General features: G+C 36.3%; 1 protein-coding gene across 3 annotated transcripts; it reads right to left on the bottom strand.

Annotated features, from left to right (window-relative positions):
* Nucleotides 1–2,477: 2,477 nt before the first annotated feature.
* Nucleotides 2,478–13,825, bottom strand: LOC131363527 (CD276 antigen homolog). Of its 3 annotated transcripts, none has more exons than XR_009206338.1 (9): nucleotides 13,736–13,825; nucleotides 9,353–9,697; nucleotides 8,853–9,203; nucleotides 8,588–8,692; nucleotides 8,376–8,471; nucleotides 6,720–6,812; nucleotides 5,952–6,026; nucleotides 4,311–4,865; nucleotides 2,478–2,576 (listed from the first exon to the last, which is right to left on the bottom strand). XR_009206338.1 is itself a non-coding variant. In XM_058406149.1 (8 exons), the coding sequence occupies exons 1-8, from the start codon at nucleotides 13,803–13,805 to the stop codon at nucleotides 4,846–4,848; spliced, it is 1,155 nt and encodes a 384-aa protein (XP_058262132.1). In that variant the 5' UTR covers nucleotides 13,806–13,825; the 3' UTR covers nucleotides 4,297–4,845. The 3 variants fall into 3 exon arrangements, 1 of the variants encoding a protein (XP_058262132.1); XR_009206339.1 differs by having other exon boundaries at nucleotides 8,853–9,128; XM_058406149.1 differs by lacking the exon at nucleotides 2,478–2,576 and having other exon boundaries at nucleotides 4,297–4,865.
* Between the last annotated feature and the right edge of the window lie 718 nt (nucleotides 13,826–14,543).

The raw sequence follows: 14,543 nt of genomic DNA, 5'->3' as shown, positions 1-14,543 counted from the left end.
ACTTGAGTTTGTTGGCATAATCACTGGCATTAAACAGCAATGTTGTGTATAAATGTGTTTACATTTTAAAGGCATCTGTGAAAATCCAGTGATTAAAAAACTCATTTTCTTATGATGTAAAACGTATGTTTCCATTTAAATGTAGCTTTCTGTTGAGTTGAATTGACTTGAATATGTATGTTTTAAAATATGCTACCAAAATAAAAAGCATTTGAAAAAAGAGCTGGAAAGTAATGAATACCTTTTGAATAGTTTATATCTGTAAACATTGTAATCAGGGTCAAGATTTGGAGGAATGCAGTCAAACAGACCATTGCGTCGCGTTCTACAAACCAAGAAAAACACACATTTTTACACCAGTGTAATCATGACACTGTTATTACCTGAATGATCTGTGTACAAATAATTCACTAAACTGCAGTGAAAAACATTTAAAGCTAAAACACAGGGTCATGCTTTTGTACTGGAGGATTCTTAGCTTTTTCGTTTTATCTTCCTGATCGACTGTTCTGTTCAACTTTAAATAAAACAATTGACTAGTAATGACACAGGACTGGTACTCACCTTTCACATCAATATTCAGATCATAATGGATGTAGATCGTCCCTAAAGCCCTTAGAACCTCCAGGAGCAACGCCCCTAATATCCAGAATATATACTCTGCAACAACAAACAGCTACTTTTACATCTTCATCTTCACATGACACATTTCAGGTCTTACTGAAGTTATATCTGCTGAACACTACAGAATCTACAATACCTGCTACTTTCTTATCAAATTAATAATCAACTCCTAGTTTAATTGACTTCCTTAATTTAAAAAGCTGTGGGAATTTAAATAATAAGTTATGGTTTGAGACATGGTTAAAACTGGAGGATGTAATAATCTGCTGTGTTTCAGTATTACAGAAAATTTATGAGAATAAAATAAGGTGAATCTGTGAATCTGCCAGTCCCATGCTCTCTGCAGTGCTTCATGTATCTATAAGATTGTCATTTCAGAAACATTGTATTTTATTGTTTTCTCAAACAAAAAATAATAATATTTTTTAACATTTTTTGCAAAAGATTCCACACTAGTTTAAATTTTGGTTTTCTTCTTTAGAAAGATTTGATTTCTTTATCACTCTCACCATGTCACACTCAGCATTATTTCAATTAAAAACAGGTTTTATCTACCTGTGTGTTTTACATGCCTATGTTTTACTGCAACTCTGAACAGGATAAAGTGGTTAATCAACAATGAACTAATAAATGAATGTTTTGTATCTGATGTGTGTAGCTTTGTATTTCTAAAAGAAAAAAATAAAACCTGATCAAGAGTTTCCCTGTATGGTGAACCTGGAGACTCAACATAACATAAACTTCTGCTTCTGAGAAATTCATTTGTTTCTGTTTATTTGTCATTTTGTGATTTCAGCTCTGTGAACTTTGCCTTCAATGGTATGTTGTGTGCATCAGCTAATGACAATCAGTTGTGATGAGTGTGAAGCTGGTAATTCATGGGAGATCATCAATATACACACATGAAGACTAAGAATAATCCAGACAGAGAGAAGGGAGAGAAATTAACCTTTACACCATGTTTTGAGTTAAATGTATTTTAAAGAAATTAAATTAAAACCAAATCTACACAATTTAAAATTCTATCATGAATTTAAGAGAATCAAAAGTGAAACATGTTTAGAATCATGTAAACTTTGTAAACGTCAGTTTAACATTTGAATTCACTGTATTACTTGCAACTAACACATTTTTGAGAGTTTCTATTTTTAAGAGTTTGTATTTTATGAATGAAGTTGTTTAATCAGTTAACTGTATCCAAGTGTATAGATTTGTAATTAATTTAAAGTCTGTGGTACAATCATATGGTTATGAATTCATATTACATTAAATTGAATGTATGTAATGTCTGACTGGCAAAAATAAATAAGATACAAAGGTAGAATAAAGTATTACATGATGTACTTACTCAGCTCTGAGAGAAAATAATCCAAATAAAACCAAATCACAGTGAAGAGTGGAACTAAAAACGCAATTGCACTTCCTGAAAAACATGAGAATATTAATTACAGTATCACAGTTATAGATCACAGTTTATTATCACAGTTTTGCTTGCAAAGGTTTAGTTTTAAGCTGGTATTATTATTTATGTCTTTAATTATGCTAATGAAGCTAATAAGCCTAACTATATAAATGTTTCCGACTCATTAGATACACAATGAAAATTGAAATATTACATGATTGAACTGACCTTAGGATGTGTCTGGACAATGAGACTTAATTAAATACTTATAATTTAAAGTTAAATGTGTGTAAAATTGATTACATTACATTCTGTACATGCATTCTACATGTTTTATAAATATTAATATACTTTAGGATAAGAAGCGCTCAGGAAGATATAATAGTACATTTAATCCTTTCATGAAATGTGAATCAATCAAATGTCATCTGAAAAAAGTGGTACTTACTTTGAAATCCCAGTGTAAAAACAGTTATTCGTAGAATATCACTGAGTTCTACAATCATGTAAATCGTGAATGGATGAATTTTTTTAGTCCTTTTACAGCATGCTGTATGGGGAAAAGAAAGAATTATTAAAAGGTTATTTCAGAAGTGTGTAAGACCTGTTTAAAAAGAAAACTAACAAAAAACATAAATGGTCTTTAAATTCCAGGTTTTATTAAGGTTACCCAAAAAAAATGAAAGGTAATGCTTAGACACCAGTGCACTTATTCCAGTTTAAGGACCTGCATAACTGTGATGTATTAATGTACAACAAATTATTTGATACGCTTTTATGTGTGAAAAATTACAGAACTTGCCAAATGTTTTGGGACATTTGCCTTTACATGCACATGTACTTTAATGACATCCCATTCTTAATCTGTAGGCTGTAATATGGAGTTGGCCCACCATTTCCAGCTATAACAGCTTCAACTCTTCTGGGAAGGCTTTCCACAAGGTTTAGGAGTGTGTTTATGGGAATTTCTGACCATTCCACTAAAAGTGCATTTGTGAGGTCAGGCACTGATGTTGGATGAGGAGTCTACGCTCTAACTCATCCCAAAGCTGTTCTATCGGGTTGAGGTCAGGACTCTGTGCAGTCCAGTCAAGTTCCTCCACACCAAACTCACTTATCCATGCCTTTATGGACTTTGCTTTGTTCACTGGTGTGCAGTCATGTTGAAACAGGAAGGGGCCGTCCCCAAACTGTTCCCACAAAGTTGGTAGCATGAAATTGTCCAAAATGTCTTCGTATGCTGAAGCATTAGGTGTACTAGAACTGGAACTAAGGGGCCAAGCCCAACCCTGAAAAACAACCCAACATCATAATCCCCCCTCCACCAAACTTTACACTTGGCACAATGCAGTCAGGCAAGCACTGTTCTCCAGGCAACCGCCAAACCCAGACTCGTCCATCGGATTGCCAGACAGAGAAGTGTGATTTGTCACTAAAGAGAATACGTCTCCACTGCTCTAGAGTCCAGTGGCAGCATGCTTTACACAACTGCATCCGACACTTTGCATTGCACTTGGTGATATAAGGCTTGGATGCAGCTTGGCCATGAAAACCCATTCCATGAATCTCTCTATGCACTGTTCTTGAGCTCATCTGAAGGCCACATGAAGTTTGGAGGTCTGTAGCTGTTGACTCTGCAGAAAGTTGTCGACTTCTGCGAACTGTGTGCCTCAGCATGCGCTGACTCTGCTCTGTGATTTTACATGGCCTACCACTTTGTGGATGAGTTGCTGTTGTTCCTAATTGGTTCCACTTTGTTGACCATAGAATATTTAGTAATGAGGAAATTTCACAAATGACAACCCGTCACAGTACCTTGCTTCAATTCACTGAGCTCCTGAGAACAACCCATTCTATCACAAATGTTTGTTGTCTTTCTGCCTAGGTGCTTGATTTTATATACCTGTGGCCATGGAAGTGATTGGAAAACCTGGATTGAATGACTTGGAGGAGTGTCCCAAAACTTTTGGAAATATAGTGTATGTAAAATCTCAAGCTGCTTCATATTCACGATACTGTAGAAACTACACAGGCTATGTTCTAATGGCACTGTAATGCTCATATAGTCCACTAGATAGACAATTATATAACACTTATATTACAAACACAGAGTGACTGATTATGCCCTTATTGGAATGTATCTGTGTATCAATTATGTAATTTAGTATGAAAAAAATAAAAGGATTTTCTTAAAAGTAACATAAAATTAAAAGTTAAAAATATCAAATATGTACTCATCTCTGACATCTATACTCGTATACCCACACCAACTTGAAACACCTACCTACAGCGATAACACCCAGAATAGGAATAAGTAGCAGCAGGAGCATGATTATCAGAGCCACTTTCGCTTCAGAGGTTAAATTATACACAATATCCATAAAAATAGCTAGTCAATAAAAACAAAAAAAAAATGTTAGTATATATTACACACAGTATAAGTACACACCATGCTTTGTGAAGAAAAACATCTAAAGGAAAAAATCTAAATACAGAACTTAAAACTTTGGATTTAGGGATCATTCATACAAACTTTAAACTGCAGCAATCAGATACTGATGTGATTTATTCAAAGCTGCACTGGAGAAGAGTTTATAATAATATAATACAGCAAAATTATATATAATTATATTATACTCTGTTATATTATAATACAGCACCAGTGTCACACTCAAATCTTCTTTGCATGCATCATTCCAGGCTGTGCACATGACCATCACTTCTGCATTTCTATTAGAAATCAGTGGAAATTCCTGATGGAGACATGAACATGTGTTTCCTGTGTTCTTTTAGTGATGTTACAGCGGATTCATGTGATGTTACATTTTTGCTGCTTTGTCTGTAAATGTAAGATAAGATAAGATTTTCTTCGTCCCACAGTGGGGAAATTTCCACGTTACAGCAGCAACAAAAGAAGAAAAAATGTGAAAATATGAAGCATAAAGATAAAGAAATCTATATGAATATAGAAGAAAAAGAAAAATAACAATAATAATAATTTCACAAAAACAAAACGTTATTGCACATCTGTTGTATTGCACAGAATTTTAATTATTGTAATTTCACAGTTTAAGAATATCACATACAACAGTGTGTATTATGATGACAGGTTATTTCACAGTTAGAACACAGTATAAAAATCAGCATGAAAAAAATCAGTATGAACAGTGTGGATTATGGTGACTGGTTCACTGAGAGCAGCTCTGATTGTAAAGTCTAATAGCAGTAGGGAGAAAAGATTTCCTGTATCGCTCCTTCAGGCATTTAGGATATAACATTTAGGATATAACAGGTATAACATGGGGCTCCCTTTTAGTTTCAGTGAAAATGTACAGCATTCGCTAATGATATTGGAAAACTTGATAAATAAACTGTATTCATGTTACGTGAAAAATTCACATAACAAATTTTGTAATTTTTAATAAAAACATTTTCATGGTTTGTTTGTTTGATTGTTTTCATTTTTAGGTCACAAAATCTAATTTCTCGCAACATGTGCTGTGAAATTTAATGAGACAATGGTACCTAGTTTCTGAAAGCAGGGCTTATTTAATGATTTTCATTTTAGTATTTAACTGAAAATCGAACTGAATAAGGAAATATAAGAGCTCCAAACGCTTATAATATATAAGATAAAAAGTAAAATGAAAAAGAGAACTTCATCTCCTGGGTCCAAGACCTTTGTCTAGTCCTTTCTTACTGTAACTGAGCCCCTGATTTGTGGGAGAATGTAACATAACACTGTATGATCAATCAGGTACTGTAACATACTGTTTGCAGATACCAAGACCACTGTTTCATGTAGTAGAGGCACATGATTATAAAATTATTTTCTTCCTATATTTGGTTCTTCCTTTTCACTTTTTAAAAGTATGTAATAAGATCTTGCAGATGGTAATGGTGTGATGGTGTCATGTATACTCACTCGAATATGCAACAACAGTTATTACAATGTACTGTAGTAGAATTGCCAAGATGGTAATTAATCGCTGGGGAAAATCTGCAATATAACAAATACACTGATTAGTCAAGTGTTTCCTAAATCCAACTCAGCATACAGTACTGTGATAAAGTCTTTTTTTCTATTTTATGCACCAAGAGATGGAGGTGTCTGTGCCTCCTTCTGAGAATGTTGTACCTAAGACTATTACACAGTGCTGTATGAGAATTCTTCATCTCACTTCAGTAATTCTTCAGCCAGATCACTGTTCTCTACTTGTTTCTCCACTTAAAAATCTCTTTCTGTCACAGTAAATGATAATGTGAAATAAAATCTTTCAACATATGTTTGACTTCCCTGCTTGTGTAAGACATCATTAAATATATTTAGCTGAAAAAGGCCAAAAACGGCAGCTTTCGGTTTTCAGATCAAAAAGGGGAAAAATGTGGAATTTAAAAAGGCTGTCAAAAAAGTGTCAGATCTAAAGCGTTATAATTAATTTTAATGCTAGCAATCCTTTAAAAGCATTTCTTTCCTGCTCTGTTATGTTACATTATACAGTTTCATAAAGAAAATCAGACAAACTATTAGTTAAAAGATGATATTGAAAAGGTGTCTACTACATTTGCCTCCTACTTCTGACACACTGGAACATGGGCCTAATGACCCAGCAGTGAGAATGTAAAAATGGACTTTTTGTAATAATACCCATGACTGACAAATTCTCATAGGATACTGGGCATCAAGTCATACCTTGAAATGTTTTCAAATGGAGAGCAATCCAAAGCAGAAAAAGGATCCGAGCAAAATTAAGGGCTGAACAGGTTGCTGCTTCAGTAAAAAACCCTGGAGGTAAAATAAATAAATAAATAAGTAAGTGAATAAGGAAATGTTTTCCTGTTTTTCAGTCGATAAGGAAATCCACTGTTATATCCCACTGAGTTATAGTTATAATAGTAACTTTACAAACAATGTAAATATTATTGTCAATTATTATAAACATAGTTCAGTTATAAAATTTTATTTAATGTTTAGTATTTTAAATGTTACATCTAAATTTATTTCTTTCATGTATCCTCTTTGGCAGTACAGTGGTGTGTTTTCTATAATAATGTAACAAGGTGTTAAATATCTTTAGGTTACAAATGTGACCCCAGTTCTCTGGTGGCATGAGTAAGATGTGTTTGCATTGTCCCTTAAAAGCAATATTTCATTAAATCAGCCAGGACTGGCTGTCAGAGGTGATGTGTGCATTGTTTATCTAGACTGTCTAGATGATGTTGCATGAGTAAGTCCTACACTTACTCATTAAACTTCATCTAGACAGTCTAGATAAACACACCCCTTCTTCATTCTGCCTAAGGAGGGTGGTACAATGAGATGATCAGTCATGCTAGTAGAGAACTAGGACCATGGTCATAAGACAATTCTTTTTGTCCAGCATTTGCTTGAATCAGAACATTGTGAGTTCCATCATAAGTATTGTGGATTTAGTCAAAACCTGAGGTCAGGATGTGGCCATTTCGGAGTGGAGTGGGTGTGCAAGCCTGTGAGAGCCTGTAGACTCTTTTAGGAAGGAGATACTATAGACTCCATAATCCAGTATAAAACATAGTGTTTCATGATCAGTCAGCCAATGACACAAACCATTTTTCGGATCTCCTGATCCTGCTGTCCTGTCAACAACCAGTGGACTGAGCAGGAGCATTGAATTGTTTCTGAACTTCAGAAGCATCTGGAATGCCAGTGATGTGCTGATAATTTTGGGGACATATATTGCATAAGATTTCAGTAAAAATTGAGCCTCTACACATAGAAACTGCATACATAATGAGGTTAAAGTCATGGATACCAGCATGGATGTCACTAATGTACGTTGCTGAAGCCAGTGCTAGCACCATTTAAATGATCCAGAGGCTTGAATAGAGGTTCTTTCAGTCAAGGACCCAGAGTCTTAACCACTTGAGCTACCACTACCCTTTAATATGTCTCTTTCATAAGTTGGCAAATGAGTGATTGTCAGACCATTGTTGTGCTCTTAAGAATCAACATGACAAGGCAAAATGGCAGCCAGGTAAACCTAAATGAAAAAGGAGGATTTGCTGTTATCTACCAGTTCCTGTAGAAACAGGACACAGAAGGTAATTGAGCCTGAGGTTATGCACCCCTCCTCAAACAGGTTTGATTTGCAGTTATAGATTGATCTCATAGATAAGGTGCTTGCATTTTGAATGGTCATGATCAGGTAGCCAGACTGTGGTCAGATTTAATCCCTCACACATTCCCAGATGTGGTACAAAAAACTTTTGTGTACTTGTCTTATAGAAGAGTATTCTTATTTTTCATGAATGGTTTCTCATGTGTATTTCTGGAGTTGTAAACACTGTAACTGTGAGAAACAATATTTACCATCAGTGACACCCCAGAGGATAAAGACAATGGACATAGTAATGTTAGGACAAAGGACATGTGCACACTGTATAGCTAGGGCTCTTCTGCTGTCATCTACAAACAAATAAACAAACAAAAAGAACATATGCATTATTTTTACTTTCAGTTAAGATTACTAAACTTAAAATATTACTAAACTTCTGAAATCATAAAATGAAGACCAGACTTACCTTTATTTTTATAAGAAGTGTAAGATAGGTAGCCTAGTGTAAGTGATCCTATTACAAATCCAAGTATACACAAAATGACAATTGCAATATGCAGAGAGGAAAGACCTGTGTGGCACAAACACCAGTTATTAAGTAGCAGGGCCATTTTTGCTTTCTTTAGGGTAGTTCAAATCACATGATTTTAGCCCTGTTAATTCACATCTTATTAAGACATCAGCTCTGCTACATCTTTACATGTTTTCTGTATAAAAATACAGTGACTTACCCAGCTGCTGTACCTCCACAGTTGTGTTAGCTGATAATGCCCCAGAGAACGCTAAACACATATACAGCCCTTTGTCCTCTGTTCGGACATTCTTCAGTCTTAAAGAGAAGTTTCCTTTGTTTCGTTTTTCAGCACTGAAGAATTCTACTCTGTCCACGTATCTCTCACCAGTCGACTCTATCAGGATCTGACCCTCTTGATAAAGCAGCACTAAGATATCTTCATCCATTTTTTTCCATGACACCTCTTCTATATTTTCTGGTGGGAGATGCGAGTCTACAGAGCAATTCAGAGTGATATCTTCACCCGCATACGCAGATATAACATGGGCTCCAGACACAATCAAACGCTCTAAAATAAGAATTGTTTAAAATTTTGCTCATCCATAATAATAATAATAATAATAATAATAATAATAATAATAATAATAATCAACCAAATTTTAAAAATCAAGTATTTTTACAGAACATTATATGAATTAGTTGAAAAACTTTACCCACCAATCTCCTTTATTTCAATCAGAGTTTCACCAGAATCCAGCTTTGTGTAAACAACACACTTATAAACTCCTGCATCTTTACTGGTCACATTTGCAAGGAGGAGGGAGAAGTTTCCATGACCGATCTCTTCAGTGAAGAAATTAGCTCTTTCAAAATAACACTGGTCCTGAGACTCTGGTCGACTCTCTCCATTCTGCCACAAGTGCACTAGAGTTTCACTGTCAATTCTTTTCCACTCCACTTCCAGATCTTCCAGTGGTAGAGGAGTTTCTACAAAGCAGGGCAGCATCACTGAGTCTCCCAGCTGAACAATGAGAGGGCCAGGTGGACTGTGGACATGGAACCCTAAAGTAAATAAAAACACTATTAAAAGATGTTAACCTAATGTGTTAACTGCTGTTCAGGCCAGTATATCTCAATATTCTTTCCACAGTTGTGTGGGTTTCCTTTCACAGGCAGTACCAGTTTCCTTTACCCTCTACAGAACCAAAAGTTCAAGGGGTGGAGTCCAATCTGATCCTCCTGATGTCATCTGGGTGAAGTCAAACCAAAAGTCCAGCCGTAGGACGGAACTCACTATGCCTCAGGTTGGATATATGTGTTTTTTATTCTGTGTTGTACAGCCTCCCTTGGGTTAGAAATTAGGGCAGGGTGATAGGTTTACAGTTTGGCTTATAGGAGGAGTCAGATCAGGTCCAGTTCCAAACCAACTCCCTGTACTATTGGTTTTGCAGGAAAGCATATCTCAATAGACAGGTTACTCTGAATCAGGGGCCACCAACACGGTGCCCGCGAGCACCTGGTCGCCCGCAGGGACCACATGAGTCGCCCGCAGGCCTGTTCTAAAAATAGAAGGTCAGAGTTGAGAGTAGTGAGCATGCGCTGCGATGATGACTAGATGAAAGTGGTTTTTACCCCAAAGAAAATGTCAGAAAAAAGAAAGAAAACTTAACAATTTCACAGTGAGTGGAAGGAAGAGTTCTTTTTTACTACTGTTAAAGAAAACTGCATGTGTCTCATTTGCGGGGCGAAAGTGGCAACAGCAAAGCGGCACAATGTGGAGAGACACTTCAGCACGTGGCACAAAAGCTACTATGCTAATTACCCACCGGGCAGTGCACTACGGCCAGAGAAAGCCTGGGAGTTAAAGGCAGCCTTGACCAAACAGCAGTCTTTTTTCACCAGGCTGGTGAAATCTCACAAAAAAACAACCGAAGCTTCATTTAGAGCTGCACATTTTTTGATAAAGAAGAAGAAGGTGTTTTCAGATGGGGGGGGGGGTGTTCAAAGAAGCAATGATGCTTATTGCGAACACAGTGTTTAAAGACGGGAAGAATGGAACTGATGTCATATCCACTCTCTCCGATGTCCAACTGGGGGCACCTACGATGGCGAGAAGAGTTTTGGCTATGTCCGGGAACATGACCGAGCAGCTAGATTGAGACCTGGAGAGGTGCAGGTGGTTTAGCATCCGTGGACAACAGCAGTACAGCGCAGCTGATAGTCTTCATCCGAATGGTGTTTGATGATTTCTCCACAAAACTCCTGACACTACTGCCCCTAAAGACAACTATGAGGGGAGTTGACATCTTTACCGCGGTGAAGAGGTTCTTCACTGAGAAAAAGGTACCATTGAAAAAGCTGGTATCGGTGACTACAGACGGGGCTCCTGCTATGACCGGCCGACACGAAGGTTTCATCAAAGGTGACACAGACACATCAAGTGGATACTTGTCCATGCATTTTTAACGGACATCACTGGGAAGCTAAACCACTTGAACTGTAAGCTGCAAGGCGAAGGTAAGACTGTTGCTGACATGATTAGTGCTATCAATGCATTTAAAGCCAAGTTGAACATTTTCTCAGTGCAGCAAAAAAGTGCTACACTTCCCCTCTCCTGCATTCGGTGCTGAAAGACAATGCTTCTGCATCTGAGACTTATGAAAAAGTTGCAGAAAAGTACTCTCAAGTCATAAACAGACTTGGGCAAGAGTTTGGGAACAGGTTTTGTGAGTTTGATCGGCTTGAGCCATGTGTGTCATTCATTTGCAATCCTTTCATGCAAATCGACATAACATGCATTGCTAAACAACTAAGTGCAACGTTCAACTTGGATGCTGGACAGGTGGAGATGGAAATTAAAACACTGCAAAATGACCTTCACCTCAAAGCCCACCAGGCTTGATGAACTTCATCAAGAACAAACACAGAACACGCCTCACTGATGCACATCTGCAAGACTCCCTCAGAGTTGCAGTGTCAAGTTACACCCCAGATTACAGTAGACTGGTGAACAGCATGCAATGCCAGGCTTCCCACTAACAAAGACAAATAAAGATACCAGATGTCGTCAGTGGCATCATACCAGTGCCATAGCAAAGTTAAATTCTATTGGAGTTGATAAGTTTTTGTATTACATTAACCATCTTTTAATGTTTATTTTCACTGAAACATTGTGACAAATGTGTTCATAAAGAGTAACAGATATGATGATTTTGTTAACGATGCTGCAGATTTGGTGATTAGATTGTGATGAGATGTGATAAGATTTATTTAAAAAACTGAAAGTTGATTTTTGTAAAATGTTACATAACTGATAAATTGTACAAACGTTACATTCATGATTAGTTAAAAATTGTTAGTGGCTAGCAAAAATGGAACATGATGATTTCCTATGGAATGTCGCACAAGTGATCATTTGCAAATGAAACAATTGCAGAAATTAAGAGAAATAAAGTGATGCATGTTGAAACATTAGTTTTCCTACCCTGTTAATAATCCTACTTCCTACTGTTAATAATTTTTGTGAAAAATCATTCTTTCTTCTAATTAAATGCAATTTTGTTATCTCAGAAGTGTGTATCAAACTGGTAGCCCTTCAGATTACTCAGTACCTCTGAAGTAGCTCACAGTTTCAAAAAGGTTGGTGACCCCTGCTCTAAATTAACCCAGTGGTGAATGAGTATATGTGTGTGATTCACTGAGATGGACTGCAAAAACCCAAATAAAACTGTTAAAGCCAAGGTTTTGGCTCCTAAGTTGCACATTGAAAAAGAGATTGTCCCACTGACTGGAGGACTGGAGGTCAAAAAGATGCCACAACTGTCTGTGTTCTGTGGGTAGGAATGGTGATGTTACTCTCTTCCTTAACAGAGTGACATTAGCTAATCCCTGGATGTTACTAGTCATGTAATAGAGAAGAGCTAGCTGGTGAGTGGGACTACTGTATCAGCCTCTAATTATTTGCACACATGTCTGCACTGGACAGCTTTAGGACATACATTATAATTTCTCAACTGATATTTTTACTGTTACACACATCTCCATCTCTCCACCCATGTTCTTCTCCCTGTTGCATCAAATTGTCTTTGTGCTAAACTGTCACATCATCGCTGAGTTCACTTCAAACCCTATTTCCCATCAGCATCCCCAACTACACGTCATGTGACTGCGTCGTGTTCAAGTTCACCAGATTTCTAATTACACACGGCTGCTCATAATCACACGCACCCTTTTACCCAGAATTTCAGTCATTGTGAAGTCTCACTCCTAGCATTCCAACTACTTTGATTCATTTGATTCATTCTGATAGTTTTGATTCCAAATATTTTGATCCTGTGTTTTATTTTTCTTATTTTAATTCTGTTGTTTGCCCTAGTTAAGCCTGTTCACTGTAAAAGAATCAGACAGACGGAATCATAGTGATGAATCTAGCAATGTTGAGAAGATGGTAGAGACTGCTCACATCACAGCTGATAAATATACAAAATGAAAGAGCAGGTTTACTCTGTAAGAAAACAACCCCCATTGTTCCAGTCCCCATTGTTCCACTGAACATCGATAGTCTCTCAAATTAATCACTGATACTTGGACATATTTACAGTACTGAGATTGAGAACTGTAATTTCATGCACAAACATTTTTCTCCGTTGTTATTAAATTTTAAAATGTCTGTCTGTCATCAAAAATCCTCCTCGATTTTGATATGCTAATAATCATGACTATTCAGTGAATATACAAATTAGTCAAAGACTTTATCTAGTTTCTTCTAGAAACATTTTGATCCTTGCACCGTGTCTACAGAGAAAGTGCATTATCACTTCCTGCTAATACATGAACCACATCCTCAATTTCTGTTCTTAATGCCACAATACACACTTGTGTCGTGATCGAAAACACTTGTGATTTAGCGATTACATATATTATAAAAATGTATATATATATTTTTATTCCCGGTTCAGGATGATTTCCAAACGAAATATTATTCGGTGAATCGGAAAAAAAAAAAAACACATCTTCGCTTCATTTATTCTGCATTTCAGCTTCATATAACTAGAAGTGAATTCACAGAGCACTAACAAGCAGAATAATACTTTACATTACCGTCACAGATGAACACTAACAGCATCAGATACAAGTACATTTTCAGAGCAGTCCTGCAAAGAAAAAACATATTTCTCTTTCACTTTTCGCATCACGTGGGTAAAAAGAAGCCCTGTGGACCCCCGTCCCCTCCACTACCCCACCTTCTGCCGGAGCATAAGCATAAAGTTAATCTTTTATAATTTTCTTTTTTAATGAATACAATTTCTATCGTCTTAAAAATCCTTATGAAGCTGTGTTCAGCTGAGCTCTGCTTTTAGCATGAGGTTGCATAACTGTATTGAAGCTCTGCCATGTACAATATACAATTTGAGTTTATTAATACTCAGTTAGTGAATCATCAGTTTTATTCGATTTACTGAAGATTTACTTACCCCTCTATTTTGAGAACGAGCTTTCTTCGTTTTTGCATGGCAAAAAAGACTGATTTTTATTTCTGCATAATAATAATGAGTACATAATATAAGTCATAATTCACTGGAATATGTAATGTGGTTAGGAGTTTGACACTTTCTGTGGCATACAATTTCAAGTCATTTGAAATTTTCCACAGTTATCATAAGTATTGTCCATACTATTGTCCAGGTTTAAAGGCAAAAATAAAACAAAACAAAACAGTAGTTTTCTAATGTTTTTAGCTGCTCAGCTCAGCACTGTATAATATTATAGTATCATAGTATCATATGATCAGGACTGTAACCTCAGTTCAATTCAATTCAATTTATTTTGTGTAGCGTCTTTTACAATGAACATTGTCTCAAAGCAGCTTTACAAAAGAAGAGAAAGGGAGAAAGGGGAGTGGAAAAAA

This window comes from Hemibagrus wyckioides, linkage group LG13 (assembly GCF_019097595.1).
Source record: "Hemibagrus wyckioides isolate EC202008001 linkage group LG13, SWU_Hwy_1.0, whole genome shotgun sequence".
In the NCBI taxonomy this organism is placed as follows: Eukaryota; Metazoa; Chordata; class Actinopteri; order Siluriformes; family Bagridae; genus Hemibagrus; species Hemibagrus wyckioides.
This window is presented reverse-complemented; position numbering and strand designations above follow the sequence as displayed.